General features: G+C 50.8%; 1 protein-coding gene and 1 pseudogene across 3 annotated transcripts in view; one reads left to right on the forward strand and one right to left on the reverse strand.

Moving 5' to 3' along the window:
* Positions 1-3412: 3412 nt before the first annotated feature.
* Positions 3413-13926, forward strand: part of LOC118553205 (IQ motif and SEC7 domain-containing protein 2) — an 84377-nt gene continuing 73863 nt past the window's right edge. Inside the window, exon 1 of one of the 3 annotated variants that reach the window (XM_078063856.1) lies at positions 3413-3438. In XM_078063856.1, the coding sequence (XP_077919982.1) occupies positions 3428-3438 (11 nt within the window). In that variant the 5' untranslated portion in view covers positions 3413-3427. Of the gene's footprint in view, positions 3439-11495; positions 12318-13926 lie in introns of those variants that run through there. The other 2 variants (XM_078063857.1, XM_036120179.2) reach the window with 2 other exon arrangements.
* On the reverse strand, positions 5600-9726 carry LOC118553207 (small ribosomal subunit protein uS2 pseudogene; annotated as a pseudogene).

The raw sequence follows: 13926 nt of genomic DNA on the forward strand, positions 1-13926 counted from the left end.
TCTTTCATCTTTTCTCTAAAATGTGAGCAGCAAGAGAGCTGGGACCCTCTTAACCACTGAGTTGTCTATACCTAGAACAGAGCCTGGTACCTAAATATTTACTGAATGGCTGCACTTCTGCTTGAACATTTCCAGTGACTTGGAGCTGACTGCTTTGATCTATGAGGCAGCCAATGCCTCTGTGGGTGGTTTTGTAATTTAGAGATTTCATTTTTCTCTTGAGCTAAATACTGCATTCTTGACCATATAAACAGATTAGAAAAGAAAAAAACATGATCATTACAAAAGATGCTGAGGAAGTCTTTGATAAAATTTAACACCTGTTAGTGACAAAAAAAAAAAAAAATCTTAACGTACTAGGAATAAGAAGGAACTTCCTTAACCCGATAAAAGAATCCTCCAAAATCTTATAGCAAACATATATAATGGTGAAACTTCAAATTTTTCCTTTTAAGATGAATAACAAAACAGGGATGCCCATTATTTCCCCTTTTGTTCAGCATTGAACTGGAGATCCTGCACAGCAAGACAAGGACATAAAATAACAGGAGTAAGGATTTGGAAGGAAGAAACAAAACTGTCATTTAAATCTACTTTCTCAGATCTTTCACCCACTCGTCCTCCTTCTGTTTTCTGGAGGCCCACAGACCAAAGCTGTCCCCTCTTCTGCATGACAGCCCAGGTCTTCTTCCCTCTCTGGTCCTCAGTCACCTCAGCTGGAAAATGATGGGCTGGACAAAGTAATCCAAAAAGCTCCTTGTGGTTCCATCTTGCCATGATTTATGAGTCTGTATCTTCTCTACTACTAAACACCTCTATTTTCCTTAACAGTTTCTAATAGTGATGACTTCCAGAGCCCTCATTTCCTACCAACACACTCCATCTTGTTTTTTTTAAAGGTATGATGCCCAGAACTGGGCAGAAGGTGAAGAAAGGATAGAGCACAAAAAGACTGGAGTAGAGGGAGATAGACTAAAAACAAAGCCTAAAAATGAAATGGTAGAAAGAGGCAGCAGAAGGAATGGGCAAGGGACAGCAGTTGAGGGAGAAATTGTCTGGTGGGAGAGAGCTCCTTGACTTCTCTCCCTGGGATGGGAGGATGGTCCCCTGCATGGTTTTGGGGACAGTGATGGGAACTGAGTTTGTAGTTGGTCACATGCATTTGATGGCTCTGTCAATCTTCCTTCCAGCTTTCCTACCCCTAAGCTGTAGGACCCTCCTTTCCATAACTGAGGTTGGGGGAGGAATATTGACAAAAGCCAGCTCAGGATGGGAAGGGAGGCTGCACTGAGCCAGGCCCTGTCCAGGAGGCAGGAACCCCATCACAGTGGGAGGGAGCAGCAAGCCAACAGCTGAGTGAGACAAGGCCTGGGTTATTTTTTTTCCAGTTTGTTGGCATGTGGGTGGATTTTTCTCCTTTTTTCTTCTCTCCTGCTCTCTGCCGTTTCCACAGAGATGTGGGAGTTTGCAAATTTGTCTCCGTGGAGGGGAGAGGCAAGAGCTGATTTGGGGGGTCCTTGACAGGGACCAGGGGAGCACCAAAGGACACAGCAATTCTGGTAGCAAGAAACTAGGACCTATTCCCTGATGGTATCACTGGGGCAAGGAAGGCTCTCACTCTCTCTCCTTTCCTCTTAAGGCCGCAGGGATGCCTTCTCACCTCTGCTCAGCTCTTGGCTCTCAAATCCATCCCACCTGGTAATTGCAAAAATCTCTCTCTGCTTCTTTCTTTGCTCTGCAGTGCCAAATGCCTTTTCCTCAGGGCCCTGAACAAACTATGGGCACACCTGACACTCGTGCCCAGAGGCTGCTCTCCTCCCCAGGACCTGTGGGGGTTTGGGGGTGGGAGGCCAAGGAGCCTTCCTTTTTTTTCCAGTTATGTATTTAAAGCATAAAAAACCCCAGTACCTATAGCACATGCTAAGTGTCAGATGAGTGTTTCAGGGGAAAGCTTTCTGAAAGGATTGAGAGGTGGGTAGTTTAGGAAAAGCTTCCTGGAGGACGTGGGACCTAGACAAATTGACAAAGTAGGCAAGGGCATGCCAGGCAGGGGCAGAGAGCACAGCACTGTGCGTCTGGACACCTACATGATGATCCCAGTTCTGCTATAAATTTGTAATGTGATGTTGAACAAGGAATTTGCTTCTCTTGGGCTTTCTTTTCTCATCTGGAAATCAGGCTGGATATCTCAAGTTCTACAGATCTCTGGAGCTGGAATCCTGATTCCTGGCCTTGGGGGTTATGAGCCATCGAATGAGATCATGTGTATGCATCGTGCACTGAACACCATCAAGGGGTAGGATGACCAACTGTCACTGTTTGTCTGGGACTCAGAGGTTCCCCGGAAAGCGGAACTTGAGTGCTGAAACGATCCCGGGCAAACCAGGATGGTTGATCACCCTAACAAGGACCACATCCACTACTTGTTATTATCGTCATCATGATCATTATTACCACTAGAGGGCAACACTCTCTCATGCCTGGGAGTAGGTCTTACCCGCCCCCACCCCCCCAAAGGTGCAGAACTGCCCCCTCGTTCCAGAACCAGTCAATCCTCGGAGTCTTTCTCCTGTAGAGGACATCACTGAGGAACAGAGAGATCTGTGGATTTCGAATACCAGGAGCGTCCTTTTGGTCTTGCCAGCCCCATGTGGTCTGATTTTGCCTGTTGTGCCTGGTACTTAGGTGCCCAGTCTGTCCCACTGTGGCAGAACTACCCTGCTTCTCCGGGTACTGGGGAAACAGATGCTACCCACAACTTTGGTTTGTCTGAACACAACAGGGACTTTCTTTTCTTTCTTCCTTCCTTCCTTTTTTCTTTCTTTCTTTTTTTAGGTAATCTCTACACCCAACGTGGGGCTTGATCTCATGACCCCAAGATCAAGAGTCCCATGCTCTAATGACTGAGCCAGCCAGGCGCCCCCAACAAACACTTTCTCAAGGCTCTGCTGTTAGCCCCCTGCTTTGTCTGGCAGTGTAATTATTCTACAAGGCCAGATCTGTTGATACAAGAGCTGGCTTTCTCCCTCTTACGGAATTAACTTCTGTATTACTATATATCCCTTATCACAGTGAATTGTAGTTACAATTTATATATCTATACAACCCCATTAGATTGTTGATTCATGCATTCAACAAACATGGATTTCTTATTGCTTACCTACCATGTCCCAGGCTTTTTGCCAGACTCGTGGTACAGTGGAGAGCAAAACAGACGGAGTATCTGCCCTTGTAGAGCTAACAGTCTAGTGAAGGAGGCAGGAGGTAAAGCAAACAAAGAACCGCACAAATCAATGTGTAATTACATACTTGCTAAGCTCAAGGAAGGAGAATGACTCGCTGAGAGCGTTTATCAGAGGGATCTGCCTCATCTGGGAGTGTGACGCGGTGCTGCTGAGGAATTGACATTTGAACTGAGATCTGAAGGATGAATAGGCGGTAAGTAGGCAAAGGCAGGGAAAAGAGCTTTCCATGCCAAAAGAACAGCAGGTGTGTAGGGCCCAAGAGGGGAAGAGCCCAGCTCCCAGGAGGAGCCGTTTGCTCCTTGAGGGCACAGCCTGCCTCTTGTTCAGCTCTCGCTATAGCTCCAGGCCTGGCACACAGATATGCCAAATCAATGCCTGTTGCATTGAATTGGATGAAATTTTGTCATGGAAAGCATCGTGGGCTGGGGGTGGGGGTGTCAAAAGACGTAGCTTCTATTTCCAGCGCTTCTGGGCAATTCAATTCCATTTTCCAACTGCTTACAGTGCATTCACCATGTGCAAGGACCTGCGGCCACGTCTAGTTGGGGGATTGAAAGGTAAACAAAATTATCTCTGCCCTTTAGCAGCACATGGTCGGTGAAGTGGCTGACCCGTAGACAGGCAGGCCCCTTGTTCTCTCTGGGCCTCTTTCTCTCCAGTTCTAAAGTGAGGGGCTGGGGTTATAGGAATCTCTAAGCCTCCTTCCAGCTCTAACAGTCTTGAGGTGCTCTTTCTTGGATAACAGCAGGGAGCAATGGAGCTGATTCTTTTGTTTCTCCTGCCCTATAGGAGTCACATGGACTAGGACTGGGGAAATGCAGCCTGGGATTCTGTTTATGGACCATTTTCCCATGTACAAGGATCTCAGAAGCAGTTAGGGTTCGCTGCTTTTGACTAGAGTGTTCTGGCATTTGATGAACTTTTGTTTCTTTCTTTCTTGTCTCCTTTCCCCAGCTGCCCCCCTTGCCCCAGTCTTCTTTTCTACACCTAGAGCTGCGTTTTGCATATATTAGGGCTGGAAAGGGCCTTTTAAATCATTTTATCCAACCCCTCCATCTAGTGTTTACATTCCCTATGCAACAGACCCTCCAAATGAGGCCATCCAGCCACTATTTGAAGACCTCCGGTGACAGTAAACTCACCGTCTTTGCTAAGCTTTGCCTCTGAGAGGATTCTTCCCTCTGGGAATTTGTCTTCCTGTACTTTTCATACCTTGCTTCTGGTTGTGCCCTGCGGAGCTAAGCACAATAATTCCACTGCATTGCCCCTCTGACAGCCTATTGGATATTTGAAGCCGGTAATCATGTCTTCATAAGCCTGCTCTCTTCTAGGCCAAATATCATCTGTTCCTGCAAATGTTCTTCACTAGTTCAAATCCCCTTAGCATCTGTAAATATAGTTTAGTTTATGTAAGATTTATATCCCGCCTACTTTAAAGAGGATATTAGGAGACTCATCAGTTATAACATGAAAGAAAGACAATTAGGGATAAAAATGTGGAAGAAAACAGACCAGAGACCATGTAAAGGAAGCACGAATAGATGTTGCCAGGTACCCAAAATGAACTGGATTATAATTGGACTCTGAATTTGGCTCAAAATTTTATGGCAGCTAGGACAAATTTGGAAACACATTGGGTTATGTGGTTTTATGTTCTGACAGGATCAAGCTTACAAATCATCTTCAGAGAGAAAATTTTTCCTGAAACAAAACTCCCGACTAGCCTATTAGGATTGCTTTCTGTGAGACTGTTCAAGACTGACAGGTACTTTGGATATATCTCGCCCCTTCCCCCACTAGGGGAAAGAGGGCTGGAAGGATGATTAATTAATTAACTAAATGCTGTCTCAGTTTTAAGCACCGCTATCTCTTTAGGGATCCCCACAGAGATGAGAGACTTCCTTTTCCCTTCCTTCTTCTTTCTCCTAGGTTCCTCACAGATAGTCACCTTCTTAGCATTCTGCTCTTTAAAGTCTGCAATCTTAAGACTCTTTGGAACACCAGACCTCAGGAAATCGCCCAAGTAAGGAACTGTAGCCTAGTGGTCACACAGCAAGTATGCGCAAATCATTTCTCTGGGGTCCTCAGTGTCCTCATCTGAAAAGTGGGTTAATCTCTAACGTCACTTCAGCTCTGACATTCTGGCCCTGTAAACTCTTTGATGGAAAGACCAATGATTGCTTGTTGTTGTCGTTGTTGTTTTTTAATTTTTGATTTTCCCATCTCGTGTCTGGCAGCTAACCGGTATAAGAGAAGATCTGTTTATGGACAGAGCTGTGAGAACCCAATAGGAAAAACCAATTTGAACAGATGCCACCTTTGCATCTGAGGAAAATATTTCCTGGCTCTCATTATCACGACGAGTTCTTGTTGACTAGATACTGGTAGTGGTGAGATGTGGTTTTCAGGGCTCTTTCCTGCTCTGGCTCCATATTCCTTGGCAAAGCTGACCCTAGGATAAGAATGAGAGCAATCACACCAGGCGCTGGGGCTTCTGGGAAATGACCCTGGGAGCCAGCAGGCAGGAGAAAACAAACGTACCACAGTTTCTGCTGAACAACAATGAACCAAGACAAAACTCACCTCGTAGTGTGTAATATTTGGTACATATGATATCCATGTGGACCGCCCTCGCCACCTACCATGTTACTCTCTTGCTTAAAAATGTTCCATGACTTTTCATTGCCTATAAGGGAAGGTCCTGATGCTCCAGCTTGGCAATGGAGTCTTCTCTAAGCGAAATCAAGCCATGTCTTCCCACTACCTCCCATCCCTTACAACACACACACACACACACACACACACACACACACACACACACACACCTGCTCACGCACGCATCTCTTGTGCTCTCTTCAACCAAACTGTGTGTGGCTCCCTAAACACACACAGTTTTACTGACTGTTCCTTTCCTCCCGCCACACGTGGTTCCCTTCAACAGGTATTTTCCAGCTCTTCCGCTTGGACCTGTTGAAACCCTAAGCTCAGCTCAAACACCTTCACAGCCATAAAGACCTCCCAGCACCCCAGTCCTGCAGTGCCTCTGCTCTGGCGCTTTACACATTGTCTGGTTAGTCCCGTTTGTGACCCATGGTTGTAGCTCTCTGACTAGATGGGGAGCTCCCTGAGGGCACAGGCTATGTCTGATTCACCCAGGGCCCTCCATCCTCCTTCCCTGTTTTGTCTTTCTCCAGAGCACCTATCACTACCTGTGTCTGTCTCCTAGGACTGCTGTAACAAAGCACCCCAAACTGGGTGACTTAAAGCAATGGAAACTTATTCTCTCAGGGTTCTGGGGGCCAGAAGTCTGAAATCAAGGTGCTGGCAGGGCCATGCTCTCTCTCTGAAGTCTCTAGGGAAGAATCCTTCCTTGTCACTTCCTACCTTCTGGTGGCTGCTGGCAATCCTTAGCATTCCTTGGCTTGTAGATGGCAATCTCTGCCTCTGTCTTCACATATCATTCTCCTCGGGCGTGTGTGTGTGTGTGTGTGTGTGTGTGTGTGTGTGTGTGTCTATGCCCACATTTCCCTCTTCCTAGAGGGACACCAGTCATCGGATTAGGACCCACACTAATAGAGCATGACCTCGGGGCGCCTGGGTGGCTCAGTCGTTAAGCGTCTGCCTTCGGCTCAGGTCATGATCCCAGGGTCATGGGATCGAGCCCCGCGTCGGGCTCCCTGCTCCGTGGGAAGCCTGCTTCTCCCTCTCCCACTCCCCCTGCTTGTGTTCCCTCTCTCACTGTGTCTCTCTCTGTCAAATAAATAAAATCTTTAAAAAAAAAATAGAGCATGACCTCACCTTAACTTGATGACATCTGCCAAGACCTTTATTTCCAAATAAGCTTACATGCACAAGGTGGGCATCAAGTTTTGAGGGCTACTATTCAATCTGGTATACCATCCAACATGCTCTGTATATTCTATTTGTTTATTGTCTCTCTGTCCCACTAGATTTGTTAGCATCATGAGGTTAGGGATTGTTGTCTATTTTGTTCATTACTCTATCCTCAGTGTCTAGAACAGTGCTTGACACATAGTAGAGACTCAACAAATATTTTGTGAATGAATGTTCCTACCCATTTGCCCCATGCCCCACAGGGAATCTGAATGAAAGAAGCAAGGATAAAGATGAGAATGCAGGTATTGCCTAGAACATAATAAATACTCTGTAAGTATTCACTGGATGAATAGAAGTATTTGATGGATGTGTTAACACTTATGGGGCACCTTTTTTGTATAAAGCTCTGAGAAAAGGTATAAAGAAGCGAGAAGGAAACATCTGAGCATCCCGGCTATGCCTCCGTGTGACCCTGGGCAAGTCATTCAACCTCTGGGTTTCACTCTCCTTACCTGTAACATGGAGGTAATAACACTACCTACCTCATAGGATTGTCATGAGGATTAAGTGAGCTCATACATGTAAAATGCTTAGCACAGTGCCTGGCACATGGTGAGCTCCAGAGATGTGTTAGTTATTATTACTGTACTTGCTCTTATGTGCTACACTCTGTGGAAGGTATTTGTTTTTTTTTAAACTAGCCTTATCGAGATAAAATTCACGTATCATAAAATTCTCCCTTTAAAAATGTACAGTTCAGTGATTTTTAATTAACAGAGTTGTGCAACCATCACCACAATCGAATTTTATTTTTTATTTACTGTATTTTTAGAGAGGGAGAGAGAAGGGGGTAGGGGCAGAGGGAAAGGGAGAGAGAGAATCTTAAAACAGCCTACACGCCCAGCGAGGAGCCCACCTCGGGGCTCCATCTCACAACCCTGAGATCATGACCTGGGCTGAAATCAAGAGTCAGAGGCTTAACCAACTGAGCCACCCAGGCGTCCCACCACAATCTAATTTTAGAACATTTTCATTCTCCCTCAGAAAAACCTCATACCTGTTAGTAGTCACTCCCCTTCCCCCAACACATGCCCCAGCCCCTGGCAAGTACTACTCTGCTTTTTGTCTCTATGAATTTGCCTATTCTGGAATTTTATATAAGTGAAATCACGATATGTGGTTTTTTGTTTTGTTTTGTTTTTTGTTCTTTTTTTAAGCGAGAGGGCGTGCATGCAGGGGGGAAGGGGCAGAAGAAGAGGGAGAGTGAGGAACTTAAGCAGGCTCCACACCCAGCATGGAGCCCAATAGGGGGTTCAATCTCACGACCCTGAGATCATGACCTGAACCAAAATCAAGAGTCGGCCACTAAAGCAACTGAGCCGCCCAGGCGCCCCACGATATGTGGCCTTTTGTGTCTCATTTAGCATAACGTGGTATAATGTTTTTAAGGTTTATCCATGTTTTAGCATGGATCAGCACTTTATTCCTTTTTGTGGCTGAATAATACTCCATTGGGTGGATATGGCGCATTTTGTTTGCCCATTCATCAACAGATGAACATTTGATTATTTCTACTTCTTGGTTATTACAAATAATGCTGCTATGAACATTCATGTACATGTTTCTTGGTGGACATATGTTTTCATTTCTCTTGGCTATATACCTAGGAGTGGAATTGCCGGGTCATGTGGTAACTCTATGTTTAACATTTTGAGAAAATTTCAAACTGTTTTCCCAAGTGACCACACCATTTTGCATCCCAAAAGACCACCCAATGGTTGTTCCTATCCATTCAGTGGCCAAAACAGTGGGAGATGCGGACCAGTCTTCTGCAGCGGGCTGAGCGCTCCAGTCTTCAATAGGGAACTTCTGGAAAGGCACCAAGGGCACATGCACACCTTCAGACCAGTTTGTGAGCTTGGGTTGAGTAACAGTAAACTCAGGAGCTGGAGCAGTCCTTTCACCTCAAAATGCCTCCTTGGACACAGCCTTTTCAGCAGTGGCCCGCTCTTCCTTTTCAATCTCTTCAGGATCGCTGTAGAAGTAGAGATCAGGCATGACCTCCCCTGGGTGCTCATGGGAGATGATGGCACGCATGCGCGGAAAGAACTTCCTGGTCCAGCACCCACCACATCAGACCCACTGAGGGTTCTGCCTTGTTGCACGGGATGGCAATGCCCACATGGCACAGAGGAGAGTCTGTGTTCCACAGAGCGATGGTAGGCAGGTTAACATAAGACACCTCTGTGACAGGCCGGTGGTCAGCCCTGGGACCGGTCACCACCAGAAGTCATGGCTCCTGGGAGGCTGCCTGCAGCTGGCTAGGGAAGCTTCCAGGAGTGAAGCGGCCAGCAGTAGGAGTGGCTCCGGTAGCAACAGCGAACTTCAGCACAGCCCGCTGGCCAGTATTCCTGGACGATATGACACTGGCATCAGCCAGGTTTTCAGTGACAACAATGGTACAAGCCACCAGCGGAAGGTTCTCCCAGGTTCTCTTCAGATTTAAGATGTAGATGCCTTCACTTTTCCTTTTGTAGATGTACTGTTCCACTTGGAAGTCAAGCTTGGTGCCACCTAGAAGGGTTCCTGCTGCAAGGAATTTAAGGACAGCCTCCTCCTTCATCTACAGGACACCAAGGGCTCTGGAAATCGTGAAAGTTATGACAGGAACCCAGAACAACACCGTGTGGGTAGCACAGAAAGCTCAATGTGTGTGTGTGTGTGTGTGTGTGTGTGTGTGTGTGTTTCTCATTGTGGTTTTTGATCTGCATTTCTCTGGTGGCTAATGGTGGTGAGCATCTTTTCATGAGCTTATCGGTCCTTTGTACATCTTCCTCGGAGCAATGTCTCTTCAAATTCTTCGCCCATTCAAAAAAATTGGGTCGTCTTTTTTGTTGTTGGGCTCTAAGAGTTCTTTGTGTATTTTGAACACAAAACACTTATCAGATATACCATTTGCAAATATTTTCTCCTATTCTGTGGGTTTTGTTCTCTGTGCCAAATGATTTTACCTGCTTTTTTCCAAGACCACTCCTGTGAGGCAGGTGTTATTATTTGGGGAAATGGAAGTTCAGAGAGGAGAAGATAGAATTTAAATCCATTTTTGTCTGACTGTAAAATGGATGCTTTCTCCTCTACCCCAACCTGCTCACAAAGATGAATGAAGACATGTTTCTGGCTTTAAGGAGCTCAGCCTGGCAGGGGACATAAAACAAAGAACACAAACGAATGTGCTTTAAAGCAGAGTTCCACTTGTCCCACAGTACCCCAGGAGAAGTGTAGAGAAGTGCAATGGGAGGTTGAGAGGAGAGCGAAAGCAAGCGCTTCTGGCCAGGGAAATCGAGGTTGGCTTCGGTAAGGTGACATTTAAGTCTTGAAGGATGGCTACAGTTCCACTGGCTGAAGACGATGGACAGAGTGGAGAAGAACATTTCCAAAGGAGGGCAGAAAGTGAGAGTTGAATGAATGAATGGAGCTTTGATCCTAAGACCGGCTGCCATGGGGAGTCCCAGAACTCATTGGGATGGGATCCTGGGACTGCCTTGGTTGGAGCACCCCGGGACCAGCTAACCTTGGCGATCCTGGGGTTCACTGGGGTAGGGGATCTGGATGCTGCCTTGGATGGAGAGTTTAGGAACTGGCTGGAGTGGGGGGATGACTGTGATGTTGCGTGTGGGGAAAAGGGGGTGATGTTCCGGGGGCTGCCTGGGAAGGGGGAGCTGTGGACTGCCTGGGCTGGAGGGACACGGGGCTGGCTGGGATGGAAGAATGGTCCACGGACTGGCGAGGATGAGAGATCCTGGGACTACCCGGGATGTGGGCGGGAGGGAGGTCGCCTGAGATAGGACGTCCAGGGGTTGGCTGGGATGGGGAATCTGACACTTGGGATTGGCAGACCCAGGGGATGCGGAGTCCGTGGGGGTGCCCGGACCCGGAGGCTGTCGGAGACGGGGGTTCCAGGGATGTCTTAGATGAGGATCTCGGGCTGAGAGGACCCGAGGGACACTGGAACGGACCGGGATGGAGGGCTTCGTTGGGCTGCGTTAGGCGAAGACCCTGGGAGCGGTGGCACGGAGAAATCTCCCGCAGCCTGTGATGCGGCCGGCCCCGGCCTGGCGCGGGTGTCTCGGGGCGGGTCCGCCTTCGGGCGCGGGTGGCGGCGGCAGGTGGGGCGCGCGGGGGCGGGCCGGGCGCGCGGGGTGGGGGCAGGGGCGGGGGGCGGGCCGGCGGCCGGGGCGGTCCCGCGCGGCCGCGCTGCGCAGTGACTCCGCAGCGGGCGGAGCGCCGTGGGCCGCGTCCTCCTGAGCCGTGGCGGTGGCGGCGGCAGCGGTAGCCTCAGCTCCTGCTCCCCGTGCCGCCGGCCCCAGAGCTGTCTCCCGGGCCCCCCCGGGCCCCCGGGCCCTCGAGCCCGGTGCGCGCCCTCGCGTCCCGCCGGCCCCCTCCCCCGGCTGGGCCCGGGGGAGGGTGGCGCCGTGAGCGAGCGGGGACCGGGCTCTCCTGCCCCTTCCCCTGCCCCTGGGCCGCCAGGATGGAGGCGGGGTCGGGGCCCCCGGGCGGTCCGGGATCCGAGAGCCCCAACCGGGCGGTGGAGTACCTGCTGGAGCTGAACAACATCATCGAGAGCCAGCAGCAGCTGCTGGAGACCCAGCGGCGGCGCATTGAGGAGCTGGAGGGCCAGCTGGACCAGCTCACCCAGGAGAACCGCGACCTGAGGGAGGAGAGCCAGCTGCACCGCGGGGAGCTGCACCGGGACCCCCACGGCGCGCGGGATAGCCCCGGCCGCGAGAGCCAGTACCAGAACCTGCGCGAGACCCAGTTCCACCACCGCGAGCTGCGGGAGAGCCAGTTCCACCAGGCGGCTCGGGACGTGGGCTACCCGAACCGGGACGGCGCCTACCAGAACCGGGAGGCAGTGTATCGGGACAAGGAGCGGGACGCCGCCTACCCGCTCCAGGACACTACCGGCTACCCAGCCCGCGAGCGCGACGTGGCCCAGTGCCACCTGCACCACGAGAACCCAGCCCTGGGTCGCGAGCGTGGCGGGCGGGAGACGGGGCCAGCTCACCCGGGCCGCGAGAAGGAAGCCGGCTATTCGGCGGCGGTGGGCGTGGGGCCCCGGCCACCGCGGGAGCGGGGCCAGATGAGCCGTGGCGCATCCAGGAGCTCCAGCCCCGGGGCCGGCGGCGGCCACAGCACCAGTACCAGCACCAGCCCGGCCACAACCCTCCAGAGAAAGTAAGGAACGTGTGTTCGTAAACCACCCCCCGCCCCGACTCCGTTCATCCCAGCTCTTCCCCTCTAGTTCCCTCTCCAACTTGTCCGGCTGATAAAGTAAGAAGCCCGTGCCTGATTCCATGTCCTCCTCTCCCGTCCCAGCCTGTCAGGAGGAGCTGGGTCCTCCTCCAGGAGCCGCCACCCCTTCTCTAGCCACCCCAGCCTGGGTTGGCCAGATGAGTGCAGGTGTCTCTTCTTTCTCAAAACCACCGCCAGTGAGGGCCTACAGCAGTCCTCACCCCTCCACTTCTTCACCCCCTTAGCTGTACCCTTGCCAGGGGATGGCTTTTCATTTATTTATTTATTTTGGATGTGCTGCTTGGGATTTCTATTATCTGATGGTGTCACCTCAGAGCCCCAAGGGAAAGAAAGCCCCCATCCTCCCCCCCCCCCCCGCACTTTGGGTCTCCTCTGCAGGTCCTGAGTGCAGGCCTGATCTTGTGTCTGGCGGCCTCAGCCCCATCCTTTCCCAGAGAGGCAGGTGGGGACCGGAATGGCTGCTGGAGGCTGAGACGTCCCTCTGAGGGGAACTGCAGCACATCCTGGCCAGGGGAGCAAAGATGGGGGAGCAAAGATGGAGGCCAGGCCCTTGGTTAGTTCCTCAAAGACCACCCCCTCTCCACCCTGGAGAAAAACACCCCCCAGTTAAAGAGCTACCAGGGAGGGAAGTCTACAGAGCTTCCCTCTAGTTGGATCAGTGCCAGTTTCTGTGCTGGGGTCTGTGTGTCGGCCTATTTGGGACACCTTGGCAGTATCTCTTGGGTTGGTGGGCCATGGGCTGGGTCCACTTCTTCCCTGCAGACACTACCAGGAGCTGGTCGGGATAAATGTCAGGCTAAGAGAGTCAAGGGCATGCAGGCTCACAGGGCTGCCCTGAAGCCTCCCTGCTTTCCCTTTTGCTGTATTGGAAAGAACACTGAACCGGGAGTTAGCAGACCTGGGTTCCCCTTCCAGCTGTGCTGTAGACTGACTTCGTGACCTTGACTGAGTCCCTTCCTCTCTCAGGCCATCAGGTCCCCCCAAATCTTGTCTGCCTTGAATGCTCTTTAAGGTCCCCCAGCTTAGATTTGAGGGTTCTGTGACTAACCCAGCCACACTACCGAGCAAGTCTGAAGTCCTCTAGCGAATGGACAGCCTTCCCCTTCCTCTCACTGCTCAGCTGGTCCTACCATGTGCCACAACCAGTGGAGTGTCTCTTGGAGGCTGGGCTGGGGGTGGGGAAGCCTTCTGCCTCAGGAAATCTGCCGGGAGACAGCTCTCTGCAACTCCCCCGTGGTGAGGCAGCAGGCTGGGGTGCTGGGTTGAGATGGCTGGGCCCCAGGAGCTGCAGCTGCAGCTCGACGGCTCAGCTGGGCCCCACTGCAGTGCACCCTCAGCTGAGTTTTGGTGTGGACTGCCCCAGAGTAGTCCGGGGCCGAGGGAGATGGGTTCTCCTGTCCAGGCGTGGTTGCTGGGAGCCCATTCCCTGTAGACTGCCTGCGTGGGTCCCACACTGGAGGAAGGGGCCAGACCCACCAAGCGAGGCTGTTTCAGGAGAGGGCCATGGTGGGGGTGGGAGCAGGAGACTGGA

Source organism: Halichoerus grypus, chromosome X (assembly GCF_964656455.1).
Source record: "Halichoerus grypus chromosome X, mHalGry1.hap1.1, whole genome shotgun sequence".
In the NCBI taxonomy this organism is placed as follows: Eukaryota; Metazoa; Chordata; class Mammalia; order Carnivora; family Phocidae; genus Halichoerus; species Halichoerus grypus.